The sequence below is a fragment of the Topomyia yanbarensis genome, chromosome 3 (genome assembly GCF_030247195.1).
Source record: "Topomyia yanbarensis strain Yona2022 chromosome 3, ASM3024719v1, whole genome shotgun sequence".
In the NCBI taxonomy this organism is placed as follows: Eukaryota; Metazoa; Arthropoda; class Insecta; order Diptera; family Culicidae; genus Topomyia; species Topomyia yanbarensis.
The window spans coordinates 395,473,194-395,491,043 of NC_080672.1; the positions used below are offsets into that span (position 1 = coordinate 395,473,194).

Below are 17,850 nucleotides of genomic sequence, written 5' to 3' on the forward strand. Positions count from 1 at the left end.
TATGGTAACCATTTTGCACGTTGTTTATAGATACCTAACAAAAACGTACTACGCTGACTGTAGTATGTACACATAACGTTACACGCACATGCGACAACGCGAGTCCTGTCTGCGCGATCCGGGGTCGGTCCCGACGACAACGGGTAAACGCTTGTCGCACCGAGATCGCGAAACCCACTTTCCGAGCAGCACCGCACCGGTTCTGTTCCCATCTCTCAGGCTCAGACAGAAAAGGTCGAAGTAGGAGCAGATATTGAGTGCGGCGGTTATGTCATCACATCTCACACCATGTATGTAAAACCGCCTCTCGTCCAGACCATGGACAGGGGCAAAGTGGTTCGTTGGTTGCGGGTATTTGGGTTTAAGTTAATTTAACGAGAAAACTTTGCACCAATTGTCGCCACGATCCGTAAATCAGGCTTGGTGTTCGACGACGACGGTACCAAATCTGTTGACCCCATGCGTGGTTGTGGAATGTCATCTATTTTACTCAAGATACATGGTAAAGGAGGTGTCGATGTCGCGGTTGACTATGTTATTGGATCTTTGGCCCAAATGTTTTAAATTAATGATTGTTTCAAGCTGTAATTTCAAAACAGAGATTTTAGCAAGAATTTTCATCTTTTGAAAATCGAACTACTTTCAGAATCTAAATCCAACATACGTTTACAGCTAAAACAACTGGTCTGGACTGATGTTCCGTTGTTACCGAAGCTCCAAATTTTACCGATGAGAACACAAGAAAAACCAAACTTTTTTTATAATTTGTTACAAAATTCAAAACTTATTGAGCGACTTAGTGAAATGTCACAATTGATTCTGTTAAGGCGGATGTCTTCCGTTTAATTCCACTACATATTCCACTTTCTAAGTGGAATTAAACGGAAGACATCTGTCTTAACAGGCAAACTTTTTAGCTAGTATGGCAGTGTTTAGATAGCCATGGTCATACTTCGAAGTCAATACCAAACTTATAATATTTCAATGAGACAATGGGACTATGTATCGCATTTACAAACTGCCAAGAAATCACTGATTACTTTATGTTGCAATGACGCATGCTGGCAAATGACGATTATAATAGGCACACATTAGTTCTTGTTTATTCCCTCTCAAAAACCCACTCTATTCTGTCTTGAATGAACGAAACAACAAACTACCAGCACTTCAAATGTCAACCCCGATTCGACACCTATGGCAGGCGCGGTTATTACTACAGCAACATCTCGCGACGACAACACCCCCGGGCTATTGTTTGTTGTAGTTGTAGTACAAAAATTCGATTGGTTTGATTTCGAATGATCGCGACATTGCCCGGGCTATCATTAAAATCAATCACTCCACGGCTGGTGCGCAGTCAGCGCAGTGGATTACTAGACCCCTTCTCAGTCTGGACGACCTCGCACAGCCTAAGCGATTCAGTTCGAGTGTCGTCGTGATCGGAGGCTTTTGTTCAGATACATTTGCCACGCAGCCTGCGGGCGATTGAGCGAGAGCGACCCTTTCGAGTGAGGTTCTTCTGAATTTCATCAACATCGACGAATTCGATTAGCGGTGAACTGCGCGGTCGGTCGATCGGTCATTAACACAGCATCGGGTTTTTTTCTTCTTCTGAAGTAGTGCACGGGTGGCCCTGGTCAACATCGAGCATTGATATCTGTTCACCATCAGGTACGCAATTATGCGTATGCAATTCAACTTGGACTTAAATAGTCGTCTTGTCATTAGTACCAATGCCGATAGAGCGCTCGGACCAATGGTTGTCGTAGCTACTCAAGGATTGATTAAGGTTCAGAGCACGTTAAGATTCACTGCTGGAATGCTGTTCAAGTGTAAGACTTAGTTTAATATATGGTGCACACAGAGAACAAGGTAAACTTCATACATTTATAATTATAATAAATTTTTCGACATGATGATCTGTAACTGTTGGCCGAAAAAACTTCATAGTTCAAGCAGTCCACCATTGGTTAACCCAGCGGGAGACACGAGCGATACGTGCCTACCCGCCACCGCCTCTTTTCAGCTTGAAGGTTTATATATTTATTTTTGTCAAACAGATGTTGACAATATAGGATGATATTACAATCCTCACTCACAATATTTCTACAGTTAAGTTGCAATTTTGTTGGATCTTTTAGATACATATTGCGAGGTCAATTGATGCGCAATTTTCATTATAATGATGCGTCAATCTATTGACATGCATTTTAATCCTAAAAGATTTTTCTTGAAATAATTTACAGGATTGCTACAAAAGACGGCACAACAAAAACGTACCAAATCCGCACGGAATTTTACCCGGTTCTCAAACCAAATAAATGTTGCCCAAGTTTGTCGTAAATCCTTTTGAAAATTCTAAGAAACTTCTCTAGCATTGTGCACCTGAATCGTTTATTAATAGGCTAAAAAAATCGTGTCTTACTTGAAAAAATTCCTTGCCTTCAGATCTATACTGAAATATCACAATTCAAAAAAATCGACATTATTTTATAATTGTTGTATTACGAATGTAATATGGATCGAAGCTGGCACCCATTTTATTTTTCTGTCATCGTAGAGATTGATCATCATATTCGTTCGACAAAGCGATTCGTCATAATGCAGGCTCAATAACAAAAATAATATGCGCAATAATCTATGGGCAACGAAAATTCTAATTGTCTTCTTCTTAAGACGCTGTCTGACCGTGTATCGATATGCTTCTCATTCGACTAGCGAACGATGAATGAACCACTGAGCACAAAAATACATGCGGGAATTATGAAACTTCCCAATATTCCAATAATAATTCTTAGATGCACCATATTCACGGCTCTGCCTGAAATGCACTATCAAATTTCGGGTTTCCGTGTCATTTTCGAAAGTTTTTGCGTTATTCATAGAAGTAATAGATGCTACGAAATTTAATAGGATATTGGTGAACATTGATTCCAACTGAACAATACAGTCCAAATTCCGATCAGTACAATGAAAATTACTAACGTTCCAAAATTAGGTCGCCTGTTTCTTCCGAAATATTGAAAGGGAGCCTCAGTATTGAAAGGTAAGCAGAAACGTCAAACGAGTATGAAAACGTTGGATCAGATTCTCCAAAAGTTACTTGTAATTATTGCATTCTTTGTAATAAAAGTATACCACACCGAAACAAAAAAAAAAAAATTGAGAGCAGTACGAAAAAATGGGGAAAGCTTTGGGTCCCAGGAAACTCCTGGTGAAGAAATTTTTGAAAAAAATGAAACAAGTCTTCACAATTACAAACCAAAGCTTGATGGAGAACAAGGGTGGTTCTATAGGAAAGATATCAGTGAAAATAATCATCTTAAATTGTCGCTTAAAGTCTTATATAAAATGCTTATTACATCGAAAAAGGAATCTATGCAATTTTTTAGCTGAATCGGACATCATTAAGGGGGTGCAGCGTTCGAATATTGATTTTTTAATTTTCGAAAAAATCCAACGGAAAAATAGTATGAAACATCATCATCTATTTATTTATTTATTTATTTCAACTTCATCTTTGGCGCAAAGCGCCATACAGATTGCTATTAAAACTAATTACATAACTATTATTCATCACAATACACACAGCATATCAAATTTACATAACTCAACATACACAAAAACACTTATTCTGTCGGTTCCCATACGTTAAATTTCTCGTGAAATTCGCGAAAGCAAGTCCCTCTCGGCCAAGTCGTCGGCGACAATGCAACATTTCTCAATTTCAAATCTACTCCAACCTTGAATGAAATGAACGGCATCGAAGCTACTTCTTTCCAGTCTGGCACAAGTTTTTTCACAACGGCAGGGTTCTTTCCGAGCGATTTCGTTACCATATCCGCGATTTTCCTTTCAGTAACTGAATTTTTCACTCTCGTGAAAAATAGCCAGGAGAGCTTAGCGGAGGAGCTCGGTAACGAGTTAGAGAAATTACCAAGACCAGAAACGTTTCGACAGCCATGCTGCAGTTGGATTGACGAGAACGGAGAAGATTGGTCTGAAGGAGAGCTTGAGCCAGTAAACGATTGGGTTACTTCATACGATCTACCAGCAATCGTTTCGTTGATAGCCGCGACCTGTTGCTTCAATTTACGCACCTCTTGAAATAAATCCAATGAACAGTTTTCAGTCTGCGATTCTGTGTGCACAGCAGCAGTAGCAGGTCGCCTGGGTACAAAGGCGGCAGACTCCGATAGCAACTTTCGTTTCTTAGAAAATGCCTCAAAGTGACGAGCATCGATCATGATGTCGGTGCAAGGCGTACACATCCATAAGATGTTCCGCTGTTGTGTACAGCTAAGTGCCTCTTCTATCGTGAGTGCAACACATTCAGCATGATATTCGTCGGAGCAAAAGCCTTTACAGGTAACAGAATTTTCGTCCGATTCGATATTTAATAAACATTGGTTGCAGATCATTATTCCTTTTTTACCGAACTGTTCACACACAGCAGCAATCGGATGATCGGTATCTAGTATTCTTGTCGTTTGTTTTAGCAGTATACGTAGGTAGTGGTGAGTGATTATGGCACTGAACTTAATGTGGCAAATTTATCTTTGATGATGACCGTTTAGGCAAGACTACTATTCATACAGTAACAAAACTACTTAGTTAACATTCGTAAATGTACAAATTACACGACACGCACCGTTATCAGGAATAAACCGATAGAAAAAGCACGACAGAAAAGAGGCGACACAGCGTTACGGCAAACAAACAATCGAGATCTAGTGTCAAAACAAACGATAACTGCTAAAACCAAATTTGAAAACATTTTAGTACCAAAGAAATATTGTTCTAGACCCCCCCCCCCCCCCCCCGATAGAATATTTCAAATTTAGTCTCAGATGAAAGAGGAGTATCTAAGCTTTCGATTAGTGAGTACCTCAGCGATACTGATTTTTTTGTCTAAATATTATTCTACCAGACACTATGCATGTTATCCCTCAGCTAAGGAATGCAGAATGTTATGTCGATGATGGATTCCCGACCGTCTTTAAAGAATGTGCTAGCGGAACCATCGTTGCACCGTCTTACATCCAGCTTCGCTAGGGCTTCCAACAAACTGTAACCTCTTGCGTTAGGCAGCCTGCTACTCAATTCCACGACCCAAGCCTTAAAGTCCCCTCCCAAAACAACCGGTGTTCGTCCGACTATCAAGTCGGTTAGGGTGTCCCGCATCCGATTGCACTGCTCTGGTGTCCATTAGTGTGGCTCGAATATGACATTTTTCAGCACAGCACTTTTTGAGTTCCTTTTGTGGTCCCAAATGCCTGTGCAAAGTTTGGGAGCGGTCGGTTGCTTCCCGGGTTTGCGCATTGCGTTCAAAGTTTGTATGGGATTTTATATGGAGAAATCAATTATTTTGCATTTTTTGCGTTAATAAAGATCGCTATTTCATTCACTATGAAAAACCAGCTTTGTAAAACTACAGTTCAAACCATGGTTAACAACTTTGTCGAAGATTCAGGGTGTCGACTCATTTCTGAAAATGAAATTCCCTGATTTTCCAGACCGTCTTAAAAATTTTCCAGAGTGCTCAAACAAATCAAATTAAATTTACATTTTTCAATGTCTATCGTTTGAGCTTACACCATTTTTGCATTTTTAGTTAGTTTTAATTCTTTTGTATCTTCCATTTCAATTAAACCACTTTTGGTCTTTTAACTGCCATGTAATTTAAATATTTCCAAATCTAAACAAGTTTCATTCTCTAAAATTTTAAATAAAAATGTTTTCTAGAGGGCTGATTGTGACGAATCTTGGATCAATGCATTGCATACTCATCGTGGTGCTTATGGAAACCAAAGACCAACAGACATAACACTCGAAACGGGGTGGTCGTATTTGCGATAAGGCCGCCTCTGGCATATGCACAAGTAAGCTGAGGATAGACCACTAGTGAAAAATTGTTACCATACCCGAGGGATGACCGACAAGCAAATGAGTGTATGGGACCGTGTATAAAAGGAGGAACTAGTGTTCTGGAAAAATTAGCGGATTGATATTTTAGGGATGAATTTCCTCATAGTGTTATGTCTTTTAGTCTGTGTGGAAATGGTGATGAGTCTGGGATCTTCCGTTAACCTTCTGGCAGTCGCGCTGGTGCACTGAGTGCACGCTGCTTTGAAAAGCTAGCAAATTGTCTTTGGGCAACTGCGGCTGCTCATTCATTGGGCCATATGCGCGACTTCCGGAGGGTTAAGTAGGCACCGTTTTAACATACTCTATCATAATACAAATACCCTTGAAGGTGGTCGTAACCCATTCTTACGTTAATTTTTAATGTAAAGTTTGTCCGCTACAAAATATGGAAACCTAAAAACACATAGATCTCTTGATGTATTTAACCAAAAAGAAATATTTTTTTTTTAGAAATGCGTATTAGAAATAATATGTGCGGTCCAAACGGAAATCAAAAGATATCTCATTGGAATAGTTCTGAAAAGCTTGGCTAATTGGCAAGCTCTGTTCATACTGTTTCCAAAACGTCTAATACACGATTGCCATCAGCTACATATAAAAAATAAGGAAAATACAATCTTAAGAAACGACCAAATGGATTCGATAGTGAGACAAACATTCTGTTCGTACACTAATAAAATAATAATAAAATAAAAACGTCAAATGTGTTTGTGCATAATTCGAAGCATCATCAAGGAACGAAGTCATTGAAGGTATTGATTATTTCGAATTATACTGATAGGCAGAATATGAGGGCTAAACACTTCTTCGAAAATTGTAACGTGGATATTCTACCAATTTTTCCTGTGTAGCAATGGATTACAAAACGATAGAGAAGTCTAAGTTTCTCAAGAAATAATTGGTTAAGCAGGTCTTCTGCAACAGTGGGTGAACCAGTAAAAACTTCATACCAACAGGAAGGTATCCCAGAATATGTACATTGAAGATTGTTTACAGAAACGGTTTAACCACTTCTGTGCAGTAATAATCCGCTTTTTATGTTCTGGTTAGATTTGGATTCTTCTTTTTAACCTTCCGGAAGTCATGCTAGTGCACTGAGTGCACGCTGCTCTGAAAATCTAGCGAAATCGTCTGAGCGCACCAGCGGCTGCTCGTTCAGTGGGCCATTTGCGCGACTTTCGGAGGGTTAATAATGATTGCGTTGTTGGTACAAAATCATCCAGCACTCTTTCAAAACTTTAAAATAGGGGTATAATTCAAGAAAATGTCGAATAATCACAAGAAAAAAACAGACAAGTCTGCAAACAAATTATAGAAACCGGTTTTTGATAAGTTTACTTGTGATTTGATACAAACAGCTTTTTTAGTCTCTCATTTGCCTGCCATTTCCCACCAATTCGTCGTTTCAGAAATTAAGTACCCTCTAAACTGCCGTTGAGATCGTATTCATCCCATGTTCTATGAGATTCCCTCTATACACAAGACAATTATGCGTTGAACAACAGTGAAAAGGTCAGTTGGAAATTCCATCTTGTAATATAATAAATACAAACAAATAAATAAATAAAGCGATTTTTAATGCAATCTGGCAATAGCAGCACGTTGTGAGATGAATGAAGCTTCGCAGAAAAAGGGAGGCAAACTTCGGTTAAATACACTATTTGTTGATTTTAAAGATTGTCTCATCCGCCCGTCTGTTAGCGGAAGGTGATATTGAAACTGGAGCTTGCGAAAGTCATCTTCATACAGTTCTATTATATACGGAAACCCATATCGAAAACGTTGAATTTTTAAGCGGAGTTGAGTGTTTAACCGTTAGGTAACGACATAGTATGCCAGTACCTATTCCAGATATCAATTAAAATTACAATTTGCTTTCCATAACTAGAACCTGAAACTTGGTGACATCATAGTACATCACTAGGCGTAAATTTTAGTGAGATAAAATTGAAGATGTAGTAAATGGGCCTGAGGGGAACGTTTTGGTCGATTCTATCACATAGCAGACTGACAGGGTAATGGTCATTACTATTACAATTTTAAACTTATTCGAATATTTGTAGATGGTTTGGAATCAGGAAGTCATCTGCTTTTTTAAACCTGCTATAAGGAATCGTATGAGATCTTGTTCCCGGACACCCGGTCCTGGAGGTGTGTCCCAGCTTTGAAATACTATTTGTAAATTTCAAAGAATCCTAGCAATATGGATGTCAAAATTCTTGGGTTTGCCACAGAGATTGTTAACAATCGTCATGGGACTATCTGATAATTTGACCCCGGAGCGGTCTTCACAACTTGATTTAGTTGCTTAATAATTCTGTCTGTCAGATATGAAAGCTGTGCGTTGCCTAATGCCGCTGTGGACTAGCACTTAACACGAGTGGAATTGAGTTGCGCTTAGAATTAACTCGATGGCTAGTACATGAAAGAACTTGAATAAAACAAGTTTACGCCGTTGAGAATTAGTTGATTACAAACCCCAAAATATAAGTCATATAAGCAAAAAATAAGCTGCCGCAAAACAAGAGATCAGCTACAATGCGATATACTGTTATACGGTTATGAAGACTTATTTCAAGAATCGGCATTTTTTAAAGAATTTATTGCTTTATTATTTTGGAAATGCAACTAGATTATCAACAATATGGCCGATTTAATAGGCATAATTACTCTACCACTCTGTATCTCTAACATTATTGACCCATCTTTTTCGTCTACAATTTGTAAACATAAAAAAATACCCACGGTTCGGCCAAGCTAATGCATTGAGCCGTGTCAAAGTAAACGGCCTGTGTACACTAAGCTTACTTATATGTATTTACCTTACAGAGTCAGATGAATCACAACAAGGCCGTCGATAAATCAATGTGGCATCTATATTAAATATTATATATGAGTTATTCCACGTCAGAGTTACAACCAAATTTTGTTTTGCGATGTTTAGCTGAAAATTGTTCGCACTAAGTTTTGTTTTTGATGAATACGATTCTTTTTTTCAATTTATGAGATTGTAAAATTTTGAATTTTATTGAATTGAACATTTTTCAATCACTGATAACTCAGAAACTATTCAATTTGTATGTATGTATGTTGGTAGCCACCATCCTAGCTCGAGTCTTGCTCTGCACCGACTCCACTTAACAGTACGCTCAAAATTCGTTACAATTCTGCATTCAGCATACCACTATATAAAAGGGGGGTAGTGGACCCGTAGGCAATTACACCTACTCAGTATCCACTGGAATCAAAGAATCTTCTACTCAGAAACTATTCAATTTGTAGAAAAAATATTAAATAATAAAAGTTGCCTTTTCGCATGAGCTCATCAAAATTGTTTTTGCAATGCATATTTGTTTTTGCCATGTAACTTATGTATTCTGCAAATACTAGAAGAATTTTTTTTTTAAGTTGAACCAAAAGCATTTTATTATTTTTCGATATCATTGAGATTAAGTAAAAAAATCGGAATGGATCTCCAAGTACTTCACGAGATACAATTATAACAGGTCACTGGTCGTTTAGTGTAAAATTGGATTGTCTTCAGTTTATAACTGTAATATCTCGCATAGTATTTTGATATCCACTCCAGATTTTTTCACAAAAAAAGATTAAACATGATTCTTGATATTTAATCAATTTGTTTATAATAATTGCAGATTTCATAAGTTATATAACAAAAATATTTTTTTATGTTTTTTTCGGTAAGCTCATGCAAAAACAACTTTTTGTAAATAATGTTTTTTTTTCATGAATCAAATACTTTTCGAGTTATCAGTGATTGAAAAGTGTTCGGTTTTATAAACTTCAAAAGTTAAAAATCTAATAACTTGAAAAAAATATCATATTCAGCTAAAACAAAAAAAATACGTGTCAATTATTTTTAGCTAAACAATGCAAGAAAACAATTTGGAATTCAAATTTTGGTTGTAAATCTGACAGGGGATGACCCATATAACCATTGTTGTGAGAAGATGTAATTATGAGATGGATCGAATATTGTTATTCTCCCTAGTATAAAATGTGTTGAGGGGAGTAAGTGCGTTCAACCGAATATTTGAGCCAATATTTTCCAGTCGCATTTATAAAAAATATTAACACCGGGTCGAAATTTCTCCCTGATTTGAATACAAATTCCCTGAAAAATCCAGGTTTTTCCCGGTCAAATAGAATTTCCTGAAATTCCCTGATTTTCCAGGTTTTTTCCAGGAGTCGCCACCCTGGGTAACTAGCTCCGAGTTTTCAAAAAATAGTTATAACGATTTTAAAACTTATGGTTCAATCCAAATGCATTAATTGCAACGTGCTCCGGTGGGGGTCAATTTAATTTATAATTTATTTCACACTCAAAAAGCACAATAACACAATAGGTACCTAACACATTAAAACACCTAATAGTATTCAACCAAAGTACTCAGCTTTAGCGCCATCCTATATAAAATCTCAATACAGTTTTGCCCAGCTGCTAGCGGCCAGTCGTTGGTGCGAGCAGCAGTTATAAGAAAACTATTAGGACCTCGAACATCGTTATTCATTTGATAAGGTTCAATGTGATGTCCGAAAAGAAAACATCTGCTCTAAGCGTCATAAATACATTACAACATTCATTATTTCTTCCAACACTGTCAGTACACCACGTACCCACACTTTAAACTTAAATACATGAGAATATAGTCATCGCAGAGACTTGATACCTTTGAATGAAATCTCGACAAACATATGATTACGGCCTAAAAACCAACTGTCAAAATCCACTTTGAATGGAAATTCCGGACAAACCGTTACCCGCCAATCGCATATGTTGGTAGTAAATGAAAGAGAAAAGTTTTCTCTTTCATAAACTGTTGTGAACTGTGTTGGATTAGTAACGGTTTGTCTGGAATTTCCATTCAAAGTGGATTTTGACAGTTGGCTTTAGGCCGTAATCATACGTTTGTCGAGAAATGTTTAGAATGAATTGCTGAATAACATAGACATAGTCAGAAAATGAAAAGAAGAGGGGGTGTGGCTTGTCTACTCCCCAGGTCCCTTTTTAGGTAGTTTAGTATAACATAAGGAGCACATCTTCAACGAAGGTTTATACCGCCGAATTAAAAATTAATCTTACGTATTTAAGTACTACTATTTTACATATTTTACCCCCCCCCCCCCCCTTCACCCTATTTCTTAGCCCTTCATATTCAGAATTTAAAAAAAAATGCATATCCTTAGATTCCTTGAAGTCTCGGAATTGTTTCTATTGACGTTTCCGTTTGAGAATCTAGGAACGAAACCAGAATAGTTACTTCAAACAAGCGTTTTTTGATGAAATTGAGCTAGGTTCACGCAAAACAGAGGTGATCTTGGTGAACCAGAAACATATTTCAGGTTAGAACCCAACGTGATTTCCAGACCTGAGTTAGTTTTTGCCTCAAGCAAAAACAACACATAAATTTGTAGGTGTAAATCCTAAATATTGTAAATGATATTTCCCACAACAAAGATTGTAGTATGATTCATATTTGGGTCTATCAAAATATTGAGAAAGTTCAGTCGTTGGCATTTACAAGGACGTAATGATTCTTTGTCTTATACAAAACAATCTAAAAAGGGACTGGGGAGTACACCCCCTTCTTCTTTTCATTTTCTGACTACGTCTATGTTATTCAGTAATTCATTCTGAACATTTCATTCAAAGGTACCAAGTCTCTGCGATGAATATATTCTCATTTATCTAAGTTTTTAAAGCCGATGTCGGTGGTACACTGGCAGTGTTGGAAAATGTAATCAATTTCTGCATTTGTATTTTACCATAAGTTTTAAAATCGTTATAAATATTTTTTTAAAACTCGCAGCTAGTTACGGTCTTCGACAAAGTTGTTAACCAAGGTTTGAGCTATAGTTTAATAAAGTTGGTTTTTCATCTTGAGTGAAATAGCGATCTTTATTAACGTAAATGAACGTAAATGCAAAATAATTAATTTCCCCATATAAAATCCCATACAAACTTTGAACGCAATGCGCAAACCCGGGAAGCAACCAATCGCTACCAAATTTTGCACAGGCATTTGGAACCACAAAAGGAACTCAAAAAGTGCTGTGCCCGCTAGTTTAAATCGTTTTGAAGTTTTCCCATACAACCGCGAACCACTCTACTACTTATCCTTGAATTTTGAACATTTTCCAATTAATTAGATCCAAAATGAGATAAGCGGAAGTCTGTGACCTTTATTCACAGTTTGTGTAGATTCTCATAGCAATAGGTACTGCCGCCGGATGACAAGTGACAAATTATGCGCCACACCAGTCATCGTGTAAATTCAGTGCCTTCCAGCATGGTAATTCGGCCCTGAATTGGGTGAGCATAAAATGTAGCATATCAAATGAAATCGATGAATGATGATCCAGTACCAATGTTTTTTTTTCAAAACAACGTCACACGTTGGATACACCATTGAAAGCGATAAAATGAACCGTTAAACAACTATCACTGACCATCAGAATTGGATTGAACGCTTGGGGTATAGATAGGCATGGAAAACTCGGTGGGATTTGGGCATATAAAACTAAAAACTACCGCACCGCGAAGAACATTTAGCTAGACGACCGACCGGGCGCAACATTGACAAGTGCTATAGGAAAGCTTAGTTATCATCCCGGAGAGTTTGCCAGGTGCACTTTCGGCAACAGGTGATTGCAGATTTCATTTGGATGTTTGCAACTGCAACGAGTAAACAAAAGGAGAAAATCAAAAAAGAGCATGCTTTCGTTTAGTTATAATGACTATGAGTACTTCAAAGCATAATTAGCGTGAGGAAAATCACGAACGCGGAGGCTCGATAGGAAAAAAACAGGTGGGAAAATTAAAGTGGAGGTGCTCAATTTCATGCATCTCGTTGCGCGTTCATGTTCATGCCGAAAGCGCAGCAAAAGTGAATTTTTTTTTCAACCCAACTGCAGAGAGGGCCCCAAGCAGTAGGCAGTTTGTTTGTTCGCTTCGATTCGGTTTCGTTGCCGTTGTTATTTACCGTCGTGGGGTCTTAGCTGCTCAAGTGCAACCAACAAACCAACAGACTACTGAGCCTGAGAAGCGGGAATTTCCATCCGTCAGTCGGCACCAGACCGTCTCTGTTGTTGGATCAGATCGAGAGTGAACGTGATCGAAAGTGGAGAAGTTTGCCTGTAAAACTTGACTGGTGTGTTTAAAAAAAAGTGGGTAAAAGCGAAACGCGAAGAACAAGCATTCGGTACAACAGTGATAGAAATTCAAATCAAACCAATCGAAACGGCAGCAGAAGAAAGGTTTCAGCATAACACAGAGGAAAGTGATTTTTATTGCTGCGAATAGTGGCCAGTCAGCGAGCTGTAACAGCGAGGATATAATTAGGCGTCGGATCTCGATTTGAGGGCTGTGACACCAGCTGAGCTGATTTCCACATCACAGTTGGGCGCGCGAAGGGTTCCAGCAATCCAGCACAATGCGGTTAGTAGTCCTATGAATAGTGATTCGATTTCATCTCGTTAACATATATCTCATCACATTCAGTTATAACAAACGTAACGTTTTGGGGTTCATGTAATATGTTTCTAAACCACTTGTGCCATAAATGTTCGAAGTTGTCTTTTTAGTTTACGTTTAAAAATGTTCCATTGTCGTTTATGTCCAAAGGAAAAATGATCAAAATTCACTGTCATTTCATTTTTTTGTTTCGTTTTAAAGGTTTAACCTTAGGTTCATTCGCCTCTTATTACGGGTTGGAAAAAGTCCTAGTCCGTGTAAAGGTTGGGAACCGAACGCGCGTGAGCTGCGTACAAGGCAAATGATTTACCGATTACGCCATACCCACCCCCCAAAATGCAGAATCTTTAGACTATAGTAAATTGTGTAATAAGACGCAAATATCAATCCCTCAGACAGAATACAATTCGTTTTGATAAAACCAAATGGTTCTACTTTATATTTGTATTCAATTATGTGTTCACTGCTCCATTATAGTCATATCTAGAACTATTTCATCTTATCTATAATGACTAATTCAATTATATTTTCATTTGTCTTTTTACTGACTTATAACGAGCTTTTTTACTTCCTTTCATATGAGCGACTGATTGATATAATTAGACTTTCGAATAAATATGGTTTTTGTTTTAGTGTCTCGGATTCTCCTCGTCAGTAACTAGCACCAACTGAGTGGCTAGTTAAACGATGTATCTAAACAAGTACCAAAATTAGCACTAGTTAGACACTAAAATCCAAAAAGTCACACGTCTTGCGTGAACACTAAACAACTGGCTTATACCGAGTGATGTCTCGATAGTAAGCACAGCAGTTCTGTTTGCCGACGAACTGCTGTGCTTACTATCGAGACATCACTCGGTATAAGCCAGTTGTTTAGTGTTCACGCAAGACGTGTGACTTTTTGGATTTTAGTGTCTAACTAGTGCTAATTTAGGTACTAGTTTAGATACATCGTCTAACTAGACACCCAGTTGGTGCTAGTTACTGACGAAGAGAATCCGAAACACTAAAACAAAAACCATACTTAATGTAAGGTATTGTGTCCTCATGCACAAAAAAAAATTGGCATAGTCCAAAAATTTTCCCACTTGGGAATTTGCATAATTAGACTTTCGAAGTTTCGCGCTCTGATGTTGTCGGAAGAACAGAACATGCTTCATGAAACTCGTTTCAAATATATTAATATATAAAATCGGATATAATCTTCAAACGTCGTAAGCGTAAAAAGTTTAAAAGAATCTTCAGTACAATAACTAGATAAAAATATATCCGATTTTTATAACGTAATTTTAAGCTGACTTTCAATCCTAATAGATTATTTATTCCAATCCGGTTTTTATGCTGAAGGTTATAAACAACTTATAAACAACTTTTCCAGAGGAGATATTTTCTAGCGCTTATTATGTTTAAGGACTACAGTCCGATTTTAAAGCTTGAAATTTCTATCCGAGCTTTATCTTCGAATAAATTCAAAGCGGGTTTTATGAAGATTTTTATATTCTTACTATTGATTTTCGGACGCTCATATGTTCTGACTACTTCAGTACCGCCTTTACGCAAGGGTACACTGAGGGTGGGAGCCACGCACTGATGATAGATATAAATTCATACTGAAGCCTGTATTATTCGATTATTTGCAAATCTAGTGTTTTGCTAAAATGGCGGAAATCTGAATTGAAAAACTCGAAAAAAAATAAAAGTGTGTCAATATAACTACGACTGATTCTTCATATGTACGAAAAATTCGCATATTATATGAAAATTGTCTGCACGAAACTAATTTTTAGCGATTTACGAATATATTCTCTCAGTGTAGTGTATTACAAAATCGGCGGAAATTTGTACTGAAAGTCATTTATAATTCAAAGTTTATATTGTCATTGTTTCATTAATATCCTAATGCCTCTTATCGGTGAATCGGTAGAAAAAAAAGTTCGGAGTCGCACATTGTTTCGTATCCTATGTGATCAAAACGTCCAAAGAGCATCAGATAACAAAGCTCAATGATACTATTGGCAGGAAATGGGACACAGAAAAGCCATGATTAAATAGATTCAATTTATACCTACAAAATCTATGTCTTGCAAGCACTCTGCTGATGTGGCCAAATCATTCAACTCGTCATCACATTTGGGACCGTAAAAGGGACAAATCTACAAATACGAACCACTCCAAATCCCAATAATATAGATTTTTAATTGAAAGTGGTCAAACCTCAAACATTCCAGAACTTCGCCCTATCGAGAAAATTTGAGCAGTCTGGAAGCCTTGTTTAAAAATAATTTGAACACCATAAAACAACAAAAAAAGATCAACCCTATTCTTTTTGTTATCAATAAATATTTTTATATGTGGGTCATTCCACGTTAGATTTACAACCAAAATTTCAATTCCAAAATTTTTTCTTGCATTCTTTAGCTTAAAATAATTGATACGATTTTTTTGTTTTGGCTGAATATGATATTTTTTTCAAATTATTAGTGTTTGAACTTTTGAAGTTGATAAAATTTAACATTTTTCAATCACTGATAGCTCAAAAACGATTCGATATATGGAAAAAAATATAAAACAAAAAAAGTTGCGTTTTTAAATGAGCTTACCGAAAAAAAAAATTACAAAAAAATTTTATTTGTTATATAACTTATAAAATTCGAAATTATTGGAAACAAATTGATTTTTTTAAAGCTGGGCCAATTTTTTTTAGTTATTATTTTCTTAAAAGATTAAGAATCATGTTATAAAAATTGTGTAAAAATTTGGGAGTAGATATGAAAAATCAACTTGTTAAATTAAATTTTAACGATCTTGTACTAAATTTCAAAATATTCACATCTAGTGTCAGAGACGTAAAAATTTGCTATGATTTTTTTTATTAGCGGCATTCTAATTGGTTTCCATTATTCACTGGGTGGCGCGTAATAAAACTATGGTCTAAGTCATGCATGTATTTGGTTTGCTCTTAAACCTTTATCTATAAAAGAACGATCAGCGATTTAGTAGCTAACAATTTTAGACTTGGTGAACTGCTTCAAATGAGGCGATTTGTAATTATTGATGACAGCAAAACTCCATAGTTTACAGGAAAGCAAGGAGCGTTGGTATACATTAGAGAACAGTAGGCAAACGACATAAAGGTCGAAACCAATTTACAGAAAAGCAAGAGGGGAAATGCGAGCAGCCTGCTCGGAGATCGCTTTGATTTACTGTTGTTAATAGGGTTTCTTACATTTACAATCTGTGAAATCGAAGAAAGTCGCACCACTTAGCAGTTATTGATTTCAAAGTGGCCAACATTTCGAAATAAAAAAGGTGCTGCATACGAAAAATATCTTCTGCTGAAATGAGTCATGCCATACCGAAGCAATTAAAAACAATAAACATGTTTTTTTGATCAGCACAAATCAATCATCTGAGAATAAGGTCATCAGTTTGAGCATTCAATTTCACTTTGAAGCTTTTTTCGATTTTTTTAAAAAAAATATTCGAGTACCGGTACTTTACCGGTACTGAGGGCTTCAGTACCGTAGTACCGGTTCTCGCCAAAAAGGGTCGGTACTGCGAACCCTAATTGGGTGGTCTACCTCGGGCCCGAAGGGAATCCTTTAATTGAGACCTGGCGTCCAAATACCCGGCGCATACCCAGACAACGTGCTCGATGTCATGATAGCCCTCGTCACAAGCGCACAGACTACTCTCTGCAAGCCCAATACGCCGCAAATGCGCATCTAAGGTGTAGTGGTTGGACATAAGTCGGGACATTACACGAATAAAATCCCGACCCACATCCATCCCCCTGAACCAAGGCTTCGTTGATACCTTTGGGATAATCGAATGTAGCCATCGTCCAAATTCACCATTGCTCCACGAGGTTTGCAACTGTTTAGTGTCCTCTGACGACAAATACTAAAAAATTCGTTGAAGCAGATTGGTCTTTCGTATATGTCACCATTTAATGCGCCCACCTTTGCTAATGAGTCGGCCTTTTCATTGCCCGGTATAGAGCAATGAGAGGGGACCCAAACTCAGTAAATTTTAGTTGTAAATCTGTCGTGGAATGACTCGCGCTCTGCAAATTGAAGACTTTTTTGGTAGTATCCAAATGTTAGATGCAAATTTAACGTCGCCCCAAAAACAATTTTTTTTGATAACATAAGTATATTGGAAGATTATGTAAAAAATTCAGAACGAAACTCGAAGTATTTTACGAGATATTTCAATTATAACAGGCGTATCACTGATTGTTTAGTGTAAAATTACCTTGTTTTAAGTTTATAATTGTAATATCTCGCAAAGTATTTTCATATCCACTCCCAAAATTTTACATAATTTTTTTAACATGATTCTTAATATTTTAAGAAAATAAAAAGTAAAAAAAAATTGGTCCATCTTTCAAAAAATCAACTTGTTTCAAATAATAGCGAATTTCA

General features: G+C 37.1%; 1 protein-coding gene across 1 annotated transcript in view; it reads left to right on the forward strand.

Moving 5' to 3' along the window:
• Positions 1 to 13,027: 13,027 nt before the first annotated feature.
• Positions 13,028 to 17,850, forward strand: part of LOC131691618 (uncharacterized) — a 54,261-nt gene continuing 49,438 nt past the window's right edge. Inside the window, exon 1 of the mRNA XM_058978152.1 lies at positions 13,028 to 13,387. Within this exon, the coding sequence (XP_058834135.1) occupies positions 13,383 to 13,387 (5 nt within the window). The 5' untranslated portion in view covers positions 13,028 to 13,382. The remainder of the gene's footprint in view (positions 13,388 to 17,850) is intronic.